Source organism: Cibotium barometz, chromosome 16, assembly GCF_041138505.1.
Source record: "Cibotium barometz isolate CiBa-2024 chromosome 16, ASM4113850v1, whole genome shotgun sequence".
Taxonomy (NCBI): domain Eukaryota; kingdom Viridiplantae; phylum Streptophyta; class Polypodiopsida; order Cyatheales; family Cibotiaceae; genus Cibotium; species Cibotium barometz.
Window position 1 is genome coordinate 24,439,205 of NC_141061.1, and position 12,819 is coordinate 24,452,023.

General features: G+C 46.3%; 1 protein-coding gene across 2 annotated transcripts in view; it reads left to right on the forward strand.

Moving 5' to 3' along the window:
• Nucleotides 1–2,756: 2,756 nt before the first annotated feature.
• LOC147630477 (chaperone protein dnaJ A7A, chloroplastic-like) overlaps nt 2,757–12,819 on the forward strand; it is a 41,735-nt gene continuing 31,672 nt past the window's right edge. For both annotated transcript variants that reach the window (XM_086810355.1, XM_086810356.1), the window contains exons 1-2: nt 2,757–2,880; nt 2,988–3,144. In XM_086810355.1, coding sequence (XP_086666481.1) covers nt 3,032–3,144 — 113 coding nt within the window. In that variant the 5' untranslated portion in view covers nt 2,757–2,880; nt 2,988–3,031. The remainder of the gene's footprint in view (nt 2,881–2,987; nt 3,145–12,819) is intronic.

Here is a 12,819-nt window from a genome sequence, read left to right on the forward strand (position 1 = left end):
ACGCATGCAAGACTAGTTTCGAGGCTTGGGGAAGCTTGGAACTAGGCAGGCTGATTGACGAGCTGAGTTAGGGATATACTAACGGGCGGGCACCCAAGTATGGACGGGCGGGCGGCCAAGTGTGGACGCCCAATGACCGGCTAAGAGCCTATAAAAGGGTGGCCAAGGTTAGTTATTGGGATATAAAGAGTCTCGCGAGTTTGTGAGAGCTCTATGGTCTTGGAGCCTGGATCTGGTGCAGACGTGCACCTGCTTTATGCAGCCGAGGCCGGCAGCAATCTCGAGGCCCGCGAGGGCAGCTTCGTGGCGGTATGGGACGTCGCGAGGAGGAGATTGGTCGGTACGTCAACCTAGTTAGCTCAGCTCGTGGCTCGGTGGGGACAGCCAAGACTGTGGGCTCGTCGCCCACGGCTGTCATGGTTGGGAGGTGAGTCAGGCTTGCACCCCCTTGCTTGTTTGTTGTTCGTTTGTTTGCAGGATTCGAGTTTCGAACCAAGATCGATCACGAGGGGATCCGTGGGGATTTGACACACAAGATCAGCAGAAAGGCTTTTACTTTTCAGGATTATGATGGCAAAAATATACACGTCATACTCGCATGGTTGAGTCAACTTGATGATTATTTTGCTGTAGAATTTTTTTTGAGAAGGATAAGGTTAAATGTGCTACTAATTATTTGGTAGATAGTGCAGCTCTTTGGTAGACAGGGAAAACGCAAACCAAAGTCATGGAAAGAATTCCAGAAGCTGATCAAGAAGAATTTCTTACCTCCGTCATATAAGAGTAAAGCGATAAAATGATGGGATATTTTCAGATAGCGTAAAAAGGAGAACATATCAGCCTATATTGACAGATTTTGGCAAACTTTATTGCAACTTCAAGCTATAGAGAAAGTGCGTGAAAAAGAGCAAAGGAGAAAGTTCATAGCAGGTCTCAAGCCAGTTATTAGAGCAGAAGTGAACATGTTTCATCCTCGTTCTCTTTGCAGTGCTATCTCTCTAGCAATATACTGCAATAAGAAATGGATTTCGGAGGGATACTATAGTGACAGATTCTCATATTCTTCCGTCGATCTACACATTTTGAGAAGCTTCAGCACAAAGATAAAGTAGAGAAACACAATGGTCCACAAGTGAATGGAAAGAGTACTGAAGCTGCAAAGAAGACCAATAATGGAGATCAAAAATCATGTGTGATTACATGCTACAGATGCGACAAAGAAGGACATTATGCATATGAGTGCCTATAAAAGAGAAAGAATCGACTTGCGGTTGTGAACGTGATTGAAGACGAACACAAAGGCGACCAACCTAAATAAGAGGGTACTCCCAACCACGATTTCTACCACTAGATAGGTAAGCCTAAAACTCATACTTATGTATTGTTTAATTTTATTATTATTATTATTTAAAAAATATACTTAAATTCAAATATAATGGTCAAGATGGTGCAATGATTGATATGTACTTTCTATACGTAGAAGAGAATACATATTAGACCATTCACTATCAAGATTTAAGTGAACTAACAATGATGCACATATGTTTTCGAGACTGATCATCACCGAAGAATGTATGTAACTTATTGTTATTTCACATTCAACCTTTAAACCTTAACACCTCATTTAAAACACTTTCTTCAAATTATTCTATTTTTATTTCAATATAAGGTTAACCAAGTGTATGTGAAAGATAATTGTATTGGTGTCTGTCAGAGATACTTGTGTTAGTGTCTGTGGTGTATGTAAAGGATACTCTTTGGATGTCCGAGATGGATAATTTAAGTGATATTTATCTGTGATAGATAACTTATCACAATTTAGTGTTGAGAGGGATTCTATATGTGACGGATTTATATTCTGACTCTCTTCACTTGGCTACTTAAATACGCAACTAAGGTCAGTTGGCAACCTGAACAAGAGTAAAAAAGCATCTACAATGTCTAGAATGCCTCCACCTCTTGAATTAAGAGAATCTCCGTTGTTCGTCACATATGGTTTGATCTATCTTGGTCATAACCAGTTTTCATTTAAGTTTGGTGTTCATTAATACTCTATATTGTTCTTGGAAGTTAATCATATTGCTTATTTTTGTGAGTTCAAGAATCATCATCATGTGATGTTGTGTAAACACTTGTACCTATAGAAGGACACCTGCGATCCATTCAAGGGATATTTTTAAAGAAAATTTGACATGCCATTTTGTGATACGTAGGGAAGGATGTTTTTCTAAATTGCTTATGCGCTCTTACTCCACACTGTATTGCACCCCTATTGGCTCCTTTCGTACATATTGATGCAGATGTTAAATTGATTTAAAATCAATAGGAAGAGCATTGCAATAACAAAAATGGGATTAAAAGGGAAACTTGTTATAAGGGGTTGTCCCAACAAGCACAAGGTTGTGGATTCGATTCTTATTCGTTTAAGCGAGTGGATGTTTGGACTCTCCTCTTCTTGAACACACCCTTACTGCTGAAACTAGAAACCTCGTTGTGTGAACTCACCCTTTTTTGATTGGACTTGAAATTGTAGGAAATTGCGTATTTACATCCGGCTTGTGTATAACACACACACACACCAGCACCGGCTCAAGGCAGAGCTAGCGAGGCTCGAACCCAGTAGCTCTGGGATATCAATTGGCCTCTTTAGCCACTAGACTGCAGCCGTGGGTGAACTCACCCTTGGTGATATCAAAAACTAAATAAGAAAAGAAATAAATTATTTCCTAGGGAATGACACGTGGCACATTGAGAGGCCATAAATGGGTGGACTGAAATATCTGGAAAAACCCTTTTGAGGCTCTACTAAACCCTTGAGCAGCGCTCCTCTTCTTTGTGTCCTGTACACGCGTCCGACGCCCATTTTGCGCATTCAAAGCGGTGAGTTTCGCATAGCCTGTGTCTAGACAAGGATTCATTACCATGTTTTGGGTCAATATTACTCGATATCTCATTCACTCCAGCTATGGATACCTTGTTTTTGACAGGCACAATTTCATACTTCTAGTTGGGCATTCAAAACAAGGACAAAATGGCGCTATTGGGTTCCCGGTCGCTTATATGCGGAGTGCAGCAATCAACAGCAGAACCCTCTACCACTCACGCTTCTCTCTTCTCCAGAAGATCAAATGTTTTCCTACACAGGTTATTACGGCTACCTAATCTCATCTCTGCACTTTGTTTTGCTACCAATGGAGGAACATCTAGCTTACCCTTGTTTGCCTCACCTTAGTACACATGCCTTGCCATTCATTTACCATTTGTTTTATTAGTATGGGCTCGAACATGAACAAGGCAGCATGCTAGTTTGATATGAAGAGAGAGGGGGGAGACCCTTGTCCCCTGAAAAACCCAATCTGGGGAAATTGTCAACCCATGAAGTGCAACTTATTTTCCAAGCTGGGGAAAGGCTGAGATTCTTTTAAAAGACCTGCTTGAATCTATGGTTGTGACGGTCGACTAGCGAGATAAGGAATGAGTGGGGAATCGGTACTAGGAAGTGCGGGTCACTTCCAAGGGAATGGCCCACTGGAGCTATTCCCCACCCTTAAAGGATGTGGGGTGTGGTGTATGGCTGACTTGCTCACAAAACAAGATGTCAGTGAGTCACCCTACAGATTCTGAAGAATCTGGTATTTTAACAGCTTAGTCCAAGAGGCTTTGTGCCATGCTTAGTGTGCCAGCTGCTGATGTTGACAAGCTCATTTCGGTAGGGCTTCTAGGACTTACGTTGTTTTTGTTCTGCCCAAGCTGTGCACATGGGGAGAATCTAGAACTAGCACCTACGTTGCAGTGCTGCATTAAAATCTCTTCTCACTTAACAGCTACTAACATTTATTGTCGTTTTCACTGGCCCTGCGTGTGCAAAAGCTTCCATGAGGATGTGTAAAAGGAGAAGATAACATGTGTTTGCTCCCATCATATATCCATACTTGAGTGCATGTGTGTAACCAGCCTTGATGGTGCCCCACTTGAATAGTTTGTCTACTATTAGCATCAATCCATAGTCTTGAGGGGCGAGTAAAGCAACAAAGCTAGGTACATTGAATGAATGCACACATCCTTGCATCGGGACATTTGATTCTTGTTAAATTTGGGTGATAATGACCTTTACTGACTCATAAACATAGTCACAAAAAATGTATTGAGGTTTTGAAGGTTTGCTATATAAATGCTAATTCCCTTGGTAACAAAACCAATAATTTTGGAAAAATCGAAATATTGATTCATTTCAAAAAATGTAAAAAGTTTTTTAAAAATCATTATGCACATATATTTGACCAAGAAACATATCAAAGAAACATTAAGCTTTGAAGCTTTGAATCCGAAGCTTGAAGCGTAAAAATTTCATGTCACGTGCACCTAGGTGCCATGTCGACATATTGGAACATTCAGGACACCAAGTTAACCATTTGATGGGCAGTGTGCATGTTGTGAGCCATTGTTCAAGGAAGTTGCTAGGCGCCATCTACGTTTTTGGTCCAAGTGAGTATCAAGTCAAGTCATGCCAAGTATGTATTCCACTTGCAAGATATAATGAGGCACAAGGAAGTCTAGAACCTTGTTAGACACAAGTCTTGCCCACAAGCAGTCAAGAGTCAGTAGGTTCGGTTGTGTGTGAGTCCATAAGTGTAATGGTACTAACTACAGCCATGTAAAAGGGGCCATGGACAGGCCAGCCCCAGGGGCTGTGGACAGTCCGGTGGGCAGACCTTTCATGGGCCTTTTTGGCCATGACCAGCCCTAGGGCTTGGTCGGCCAGGTTGTCCAGCCCTAAGCTCCTATATAAGGGTGGGGTGTGTTAGAAGTCATCTCCTGTCTATATTCATACACCAGGGCCTTTGTTGTGGGTGTGCCCGCCCTGTATAAGGTGTTTTATCATTTTTCTACACTCCCCGTATTTTTCCCTATTTTTTTCCATTTTTCCTAGTGGTGGGAGGGTTGCCAGAGGATGCCAGGAGCACTCCAGTGCTGGCCGACTGCATGTTTATCAGTCGTGGGCTGCTGGGCTGCTGGCCGACTGGAGTTTCTCAATCGTGGGCATTCATCTGCTGGCCGACTGCATTTATGCAGTCGTGGGACCATTTTCAGCAGTCGTGGGCACTTCATATGCTAGCCGACATCTCTTCCAGAGATGTATATATAGGCCCCTTGCCCCCACCACTTCCTCATTCAGTTTTCTCGGGATCTTGTGTATAGAGAAGAGTTTACACACCTATCTCTCTGTGTTTCTTGTGCTGTTTATTTTCTGCTGTGTACTTGCTCTTGTCTACCCAAGTTTGGTTATCATTTCCGCTGCATATTCTGACATGGTATCAGAGCCCTAGGCTCTAGACAGATCTTGGGCGTTTTTTTGAGCAAGAGGGGGAGCGTTAGGCTGCTGATTGGTGGACTGTTTTGGGCTGAACGGGAAGAGAAGGTGCAAGAGGAAGGTGGGCAAAGGTGCTGGACAGCCACTTGCAGGTTTTCAGATTTTTTTTTCCCCACCCACTCACCCTTTTCAGGTTACTCTCCGCGATGGCAGATTTACTAGAGATGGCTGAGAAGCACGTGAAGATTCCGACTCTCCCCACGTTCCCAGTGGATCGTCAGTTGGACGGGTCCAATTACGGCATCTGGAAGGTCATGATGGAGTCGGTTCTGGAGTCATATGACCTTGTTGATTTAATTATCATCGGGGTGCCACGGTCGGAAGCTGAGGAAGGGGAGTTATTATCGACGAGGAAGGACCGAGAGGCACAGGCACACATGTGGGATCGTGTCAACGCCAGGGTCCGGTCGTTTATTTTCCTCAATTGCACACCACAAGTGATCAATCATGTGAAGCACATGACGCTGGCGAGAGGCATATGGGAGCACTTGGCTTCTTTGTATAACAGGGTGTCACCCATGAAACGGATCTCCTTGGAAGTGCAGATGCGGGTTATGAACCCTGCAAAGTCTTCGACGATGCGGGAACACATTAACAAGCTGCAGGTCCTTCAGCAGGAAGTCCTACAAGCTGGGAAAGAGATATCATCTGAAGATATGGCCATTACTTTGCTTTCCCACTTGCCTGGTCAGTATTCTGCTTTCTATTCCTCGTTGATCACGAGTGGCAGGCTCAGCACCATTACTTGGGAGGAGCTTGTGCCAATGGTCTTGGACCAGGAGGAACGTTTCACGAACCCTCCTCACGGCGGAGGTTCAGAGGCCTTAACTGGCCAACGGTCGAAAGGCCGGAATACCAACAAGGGCAAAGGGAAGGCTTCACCAGAGAAGTCTTCTGAGAAGAAGCCTGATCCAGAACGAGAGAAGCTGAAGGCCGAAAGATCTTGTAATGATTGTGGCGAGAGAGGCCACTACTGGAGGAAGTGCCCTAAGCGGACAGGGAAGAGTGCTGATTCCTCAGCCTCAGCTGCAAAGACTCCGGCATTTGTGCACTTAGAGATGGTGGACTCCGATGCTTCATCATCTTCGAGCGAGGAGGCAGTTGGCTTTACCGCGAAGGATACCCGGGAATGGATTCTCGACAGTGGTTCTTCAAGGCACATGACTCCATCCCGTGACTTCTTTTTGGATCTGAAACGGCAGTCAGGTCGTATCTTTATTGGCGATAACTCCACTATTCCGATACATAGTGAGGGCCGGATGGAGATTATTCCCGACGGCAAGGGAGGCAAGCATGCTTCCCGTGTTCTTTATGTCCCTGCTCTGGGTTTTTATCTTCTGTCAGTGCATGAGGTATGCAAGACTGGCTTTCGGGTGGAATTTGAGGAGCATTCAGTTGCTCTAAGGGACCGTGAGACAGGCAAAGTTGTTTGGGAAGGCGGTGTGGAGAATGACATCTGTGCAGTCTCCTCATTGACAGGCTCTCAGGCCGAAGATTTGTGGCACTTTCGTTTTGGCCACTTAAATGTGGATGCTTTGTGGCGCGCCTTCCGGGACCAGATGGTGGTTGGCTTGCCAGATGTTGGTAATAGGCAAGGACGCTGCAGTTCTTGCATACGTGGTAAGCAGCACAGGGAATCCTTTCCGAAGCAGGCTTCCAGGCGGGCTTCGAAACCATTGGAGTTTATTCACACTGACTTGTGTGGACCACAGCAGATACCATCCTTGGGAGGATCTCTCTACTTCATGCTACTTGTTGATGATTGTACCAGATTCACGTGGGTCTACTTTCTTTTCCAGAAGGACCAGGCTTTTGCTCGGTTCAAGGATTGGCACGTGATGGTGGAGAAAGAGTCTGGATATCAGGTTAAGACTCTCAGGGCTGATAAAGGAGGTGAATTCTCCTCGACTGTATTTTTCAGGTTTTGTGCAGATCATGGCATCAAAAGGGAATTGGCCAATAGCGGATCGCCTTCGGAGAATGGAGTTGTTGAACGTAAGAACAGGACTGTGGTGGAGATGGCGAGGACCATGCTGGAGCATCGTGATCTTCCTCGTCCACTTTGGGGTGAGGCTGTGGCAACGACTGTCCATACCATTAACCGCTCTCCGACGACTTCTGTACCCCATATGACTCCATTTGAGGCATATTTTGGCAGGAAACCCGATGTCTCGCACTTCAGCGTCTTTGGGAGTGACGCGTATGTACATATTTCGAAGAAGCAGAGGGGGAAGCTTGACTCCAAGTCCCGCAAGCTGGTATTTGTGGGGTATAACTCTCTTTCCAAGGGATACAGGTTGTATGATCCAGAGAGGAATGAGATTGTTGTCAGTCGGGATGTGGTCTTTGACGAGCATGTTCCAGCATCCACTGTCGAGGAGCCGCCACTTCTTGGAGATCCAGAGGAGTCTGATGATGATTCCCAGTCTTTCATTCCAGTTGATCCACCTCAGTCATCACAGGAGGTTGAGCCCGCAGCTGGAGTTGAGCCCCCGCGACCACAGGAGGCTCCACGATCTGTTCGAGTACCTAGGTGGTTGTTAGACACCCTTCGGGAGTCAGGTGTCACGGAGCTACCCTCCGAGTGGACCACAGAGGACGGCCCTCGAAGATCACATCGAGTCCGAGATAAAAGCAACACGGCGGAGCTTCTTCAGGTGAACTATGCCTTGATGTCTCGTATCATGCGGGACAAAGAGCCCACTTCCGTAAAGGAAGCCCTTTCACAGGATACTTGGAGGAAAGCCATGCAGGTGGAACTTGATGCCATCGAGAAGAACAACACTTGGGAGTTGGTTCCGAGGCCGTCGAAGCGGTCAGTCATTGGTGTCAAATGGGTCTTTAAGACCAAATACGCGTCTGATGGGTCGGTGGACAAACACAAAGGCAGGCTTGTGGCTAAAGGTTATGCTCAGCGGCCAGGCATCGACTACGAGGATACCTTTGCACCGACAGCACGGATGACCACGATTTGGACCGTTCTTGCCCTTGCTTCTTCTCAGAGGTGGCCCGTGTATCAGATGGATGTAAAATCTGCGTTCCTTAATGGTGACCTGCAGGAGGAGGTGTACGTTGAGCAGCCTCCCGGCTTTATTGTTTCAGGATCGGAGGGGATGGTTTACAGGTTACGTAAGGCCTTGTATGGTCTTAAGCAGGCTCCCAGGGCTTGGAATCAGAAGATTGATTCCTTCTTTATTCGGACTGGATTTCAGAGATCGGTTGCAGATCCGTTGCAGATCCGAACCTGTATCTCTTTCGGGAACGCGGCATGGTCACACTCATCATCCTTTATGTGGATGATCTCATTCTCACCGGCGGTCATGTGGAGCACATTGGAGGGACGAAGGCTGCCTTGTCAAAGGAGTTTGAGATGACCGACTTAGGCTTACTCCACTTCTTCTTGGGATTGGAGATCTGGCAGACTCAGAGGGGGTTTTTCGTCTCTTAGCAGCGGTATGTTCATGAGTTGCTTGAGGCCTTTGGGATGGAGAACTGCAAGCCTATTACTTCGCCGATGGACCCGAACACAAAGTTAACCGTTACAGATCCTTGTGAGCCAATTGATGCCTCGCAGTACCGAAAGTTGGTTGGTTCATTGATCTGGTTGCTGAACACTAGATTGGACTTGAGCTTCTCCGTGGGGCTGTTGAGCTCTTTTATGCAGACACCATTGAAATCTCATTGGGACGCAGGATTGTGGATCTTGCGGTATCTGCAGAGTAAGAAGGATCTGGGACTCTTTTACACAGGAGGGAATGGAGTCAAGCTCCAAGGTTGGAGTGACTCAGATTGGGGAGGAGATCCAGACACGAGGAGATCTACTTCAGGATACAGTTTTACCCTCGGCTCAGGAGCAGTTTCTTGGAGCAGCAAGAGGAAGCCAACTATTGCCCTTTCTTGACAGAGGCAGAGTATCGGGCTGCTTGTGGTGCTGCTTGTGAGGTGGTATGGCTGCGGAGGCTGCTAGGCGAGATTGGGTTTCCACAGAGGGAGCCCACAGTCATCCAGTGCGATAACCAGAGTTGTATAGCTATTGCTCGGAACCCGGTTTTCCACGCCCGGACCAAGCATATAGAGATACAGTATCACTTTGTACGTGAGAAGATCTTGGCTGGTGACATCTTGCTACTTTATTGTTCGACGGAGGACAATGCGGCGGACCTCTTCATGAAGTCTCTACCTCAGGCTACGCTCAGGCGGCACTCCAGCTCCCTTGGGTTGGTTTCACAGCGAGGAGCTGAGAGGGGGTGTTAGAAGTCATCTCCTGTCTATATTCATACACCAGGGCCTCTGTTGTGGGTGTGCCCGCCCTGTATAAGGTGTTTTATCATTTTTCCACACTCCCCGTATTTTTCCCTATTTTTTTCCATTTTTCCTAGTGGTGGGAGGGTTGCCAGAGGATGCCAGGAGCACTCCAGTGCATGTTTATCAGTCGTGGGCTACTGGGCTGCTGGCCGACTGGAGTTTCTCAGTCGTGGGCATTCATCTGCTGGCCGACTGCATTTATGCAGCCGTGGGACCATTTTCAGCAGTCGTGGGCACTTCATATGCTGGCCGACTGCTCTTCCAGAGATGTATATATAGGCCCCTTGCCCCCACCACTTCGTCATTCAGTTTTCTCGGGATCTTGTGTATAGAGAAGAGTTTACACACCTATCTCTCTGTGTTTCTTGTGCTGTTTATTTTCTGCAGTCTACTTGCTCTTGTCTACCCAAGTTTGGTTATCATTTCCGCTGCATATTTTGACAGGGTGTGGGCTATATCCATCACCTCTTCAGCCCCAACCTTGTGAGTGTTTCCTAGGAGCCCAAGGGAGGCTAACACAAGCATGAAGGGGATCTACAGTCAGGTCAAGTTAACACACATATTCAGGAGCATCTGGAGGTGAATGCAAGGCTTCAAGCTGGCAGCTAGAAGGGGGCGGCCAGACCCAAAAGCCTCCTAGGCAGCCCGATTCAAGTCCAATTGCAGGTTCTGGCAGGAGACAACGCAAAGTTGTGATGAGTCCATTCATTGGACAGATTCAGTCCATACCTTTTTACTCATTGCAATTGCAAAAATACAATCAAATACATCAGTAGTGGAGTCCCTTAAATGAGTAGTTGGGACTCAATCTGGTGTTGCTTGTGTTCTTCTCCACTCTCTGCCCTACTTCTTTAATTCCCCTCTCTGCATCTCCCTCCGAATCTGAAGGTAGCACATACCTTACTCGTCATCAACGCTTGCGCTAAGCATGCATGTAACATTGTTAGAAGTCATCTCCTGTCTTAATCAGACACCAGGGCCTCTGTTTTGGGTGTGCTCGCCTTGTACAGGTGTTTTATCATTTTTCCTCACTCCCTGTATTTTTTCCCCATTTTTCCATGGTCTGGATGGATGCCACATGTTGGCAGGAGCCCATGGTGCTGGCCGACTGCACCTCATGTGCTCCTGGTGGCTGGCCGACTACCTATGCTGCAGTCGTGGAGGCTTTTATGACGGCCGACCTGGTTTTATACAGTCGTGGAGATATTGTGCTGGCCGACCTGCTTTATGCAGTCGTGGAGAGCCTCTAGCGCTGGCCGACTGCATCCATGGGGCATATAAATAGGCCCCCAACTCCTCACCATTGTATCATTCAGTTTTGTGCGGGATCTGATTGGGAGAAAACTAGAATTAGGGTTAGAGTTCATTCATGGGAGACATACACAGAGAAGCAAGGGAGAGAGAGAGAGAGAGTTGTGGGGATAAGTCAACTCATGAGGCATGAGTGTGTGACTCCCCTATCACACATGTATATTGCACTAGTACACATAGTGCACTTAGTACATTAAAAGTACTAAGTGTACTATGTACTATAACTTATGGGCTTGTACACACTATAAGGGTGGGCATAACGCCTTTACCCCAACAACCTCCCACTTAAAGGCAAAGTGCCCTTAAGTAAAGGAAAAGAAAAAAAATCAGCATGTACATGATAATATACAAGGCCATATCAAGGCTGAAAATGGCCTCATCCAATGCCCATCAAGTGTCTGCAATGAGCAAACCGCTCCGGAGGCAAACTCTTCGTCAGCAGATCAGCCGGGTTGTCATCCGTATGAATCTTAACAAGCTGAATTTGCTTGTTCTCTATCACCTCTCTGATGAAGTGATACTTCACATCCACATGCTTCGTCTTTGCATGAAAAACAGGGTTCTTTGCCAACTGAATGGCACTCTGACTGTCACAATGCAACAATGGAATATCCCCTGTATAGCCCAAATCAACCACTAACCGAGATAGCCATAATGCCTCCTTGCAAGCCTCTGTGGCTGCAATATACTCGGCCTCTGTAGTAGATAAGGCTGTGCACTTCTGCATCCTGGATATCCATGACACAGCACCTCCTGTGAATGTAAATACATAACCAGTAGTAGACTTCCGGTTATCTGGATGACCGGCATAATCCGAATCCGTGTAACCATGCACTAATGCATCCTGTTTGCCAAAGCAAATGCACAAATCCTGTGTGCCCTTCAGGTATCTCATGACACCTTTCACTGCTTCCCAATGCTTCTTGCCAGGGTTGGCCATGTATCTAGAAACCACTCCCACTGCAAATGCAATGTCCGGCCTAGTAGCAACCATGGCATACATGAGACTGCCACAAGCTGAAGCATACGGAATCTTGGCCATATCAGCCCTGTCTCTATCTGACTGTGGGCTGTCCATAGCACTGAGTTTCACATATGGAGGCAAAGGAGTACTAGCCTTCTTCCCCCCGTCCATATTGAACCTCTGCAAGACTTTGCCAATGTATTCCTTCTGAGACAAATTCAACACATGCTGATTTCTGTCCCGAAGTATCCGCATACCCAAGATGTGATTTGCATCACCCAAATCCTTCATATCAAAGGTTTCATGCAGCCTCTTCTTCAAAGCATCCATCTCTTTACGAGATTTCCCGGCAATCAACATATCATCAACATACAAAATGAGAATCAATAGACTGCCATCCAAAGCTTTTTTGGTGTACAAGCAGTGATCTATGTCACTTCTCCTGAATTTCTGAGATTTCATGAATGTATCAAATTTATGATACCATTCTCTTGGTGCCTGTTTGAGCCCATAAAGACTCTTTTTCAGCTTGCATACAAGCTTCTCCTTTCCACTCACTGCATAACCCTCTGGCTGCTGCATATATATCTCCTCATGGAGATCACCGTGAAGAAAAGCAGTCTTCACATCCATCTGAATCAAGTCCAGATCATCATGCGCAACCAAAGCTAACACAGCTCTAAGTGTGGTCATTTTGACCACTGGAGAGAAGATCTCATCAAAGTCCACACCATATTCCTGCTTGAAGCCCTTAGCCACTAACCTGGCTTTGTATCTTGGCTTTGCATCTGATGCAACTTTGAGCCTGTATACCCACTTGCATGGCAAAACTTTCTTGCCTGCAGGCAAATGCATCAACTTCCATGTT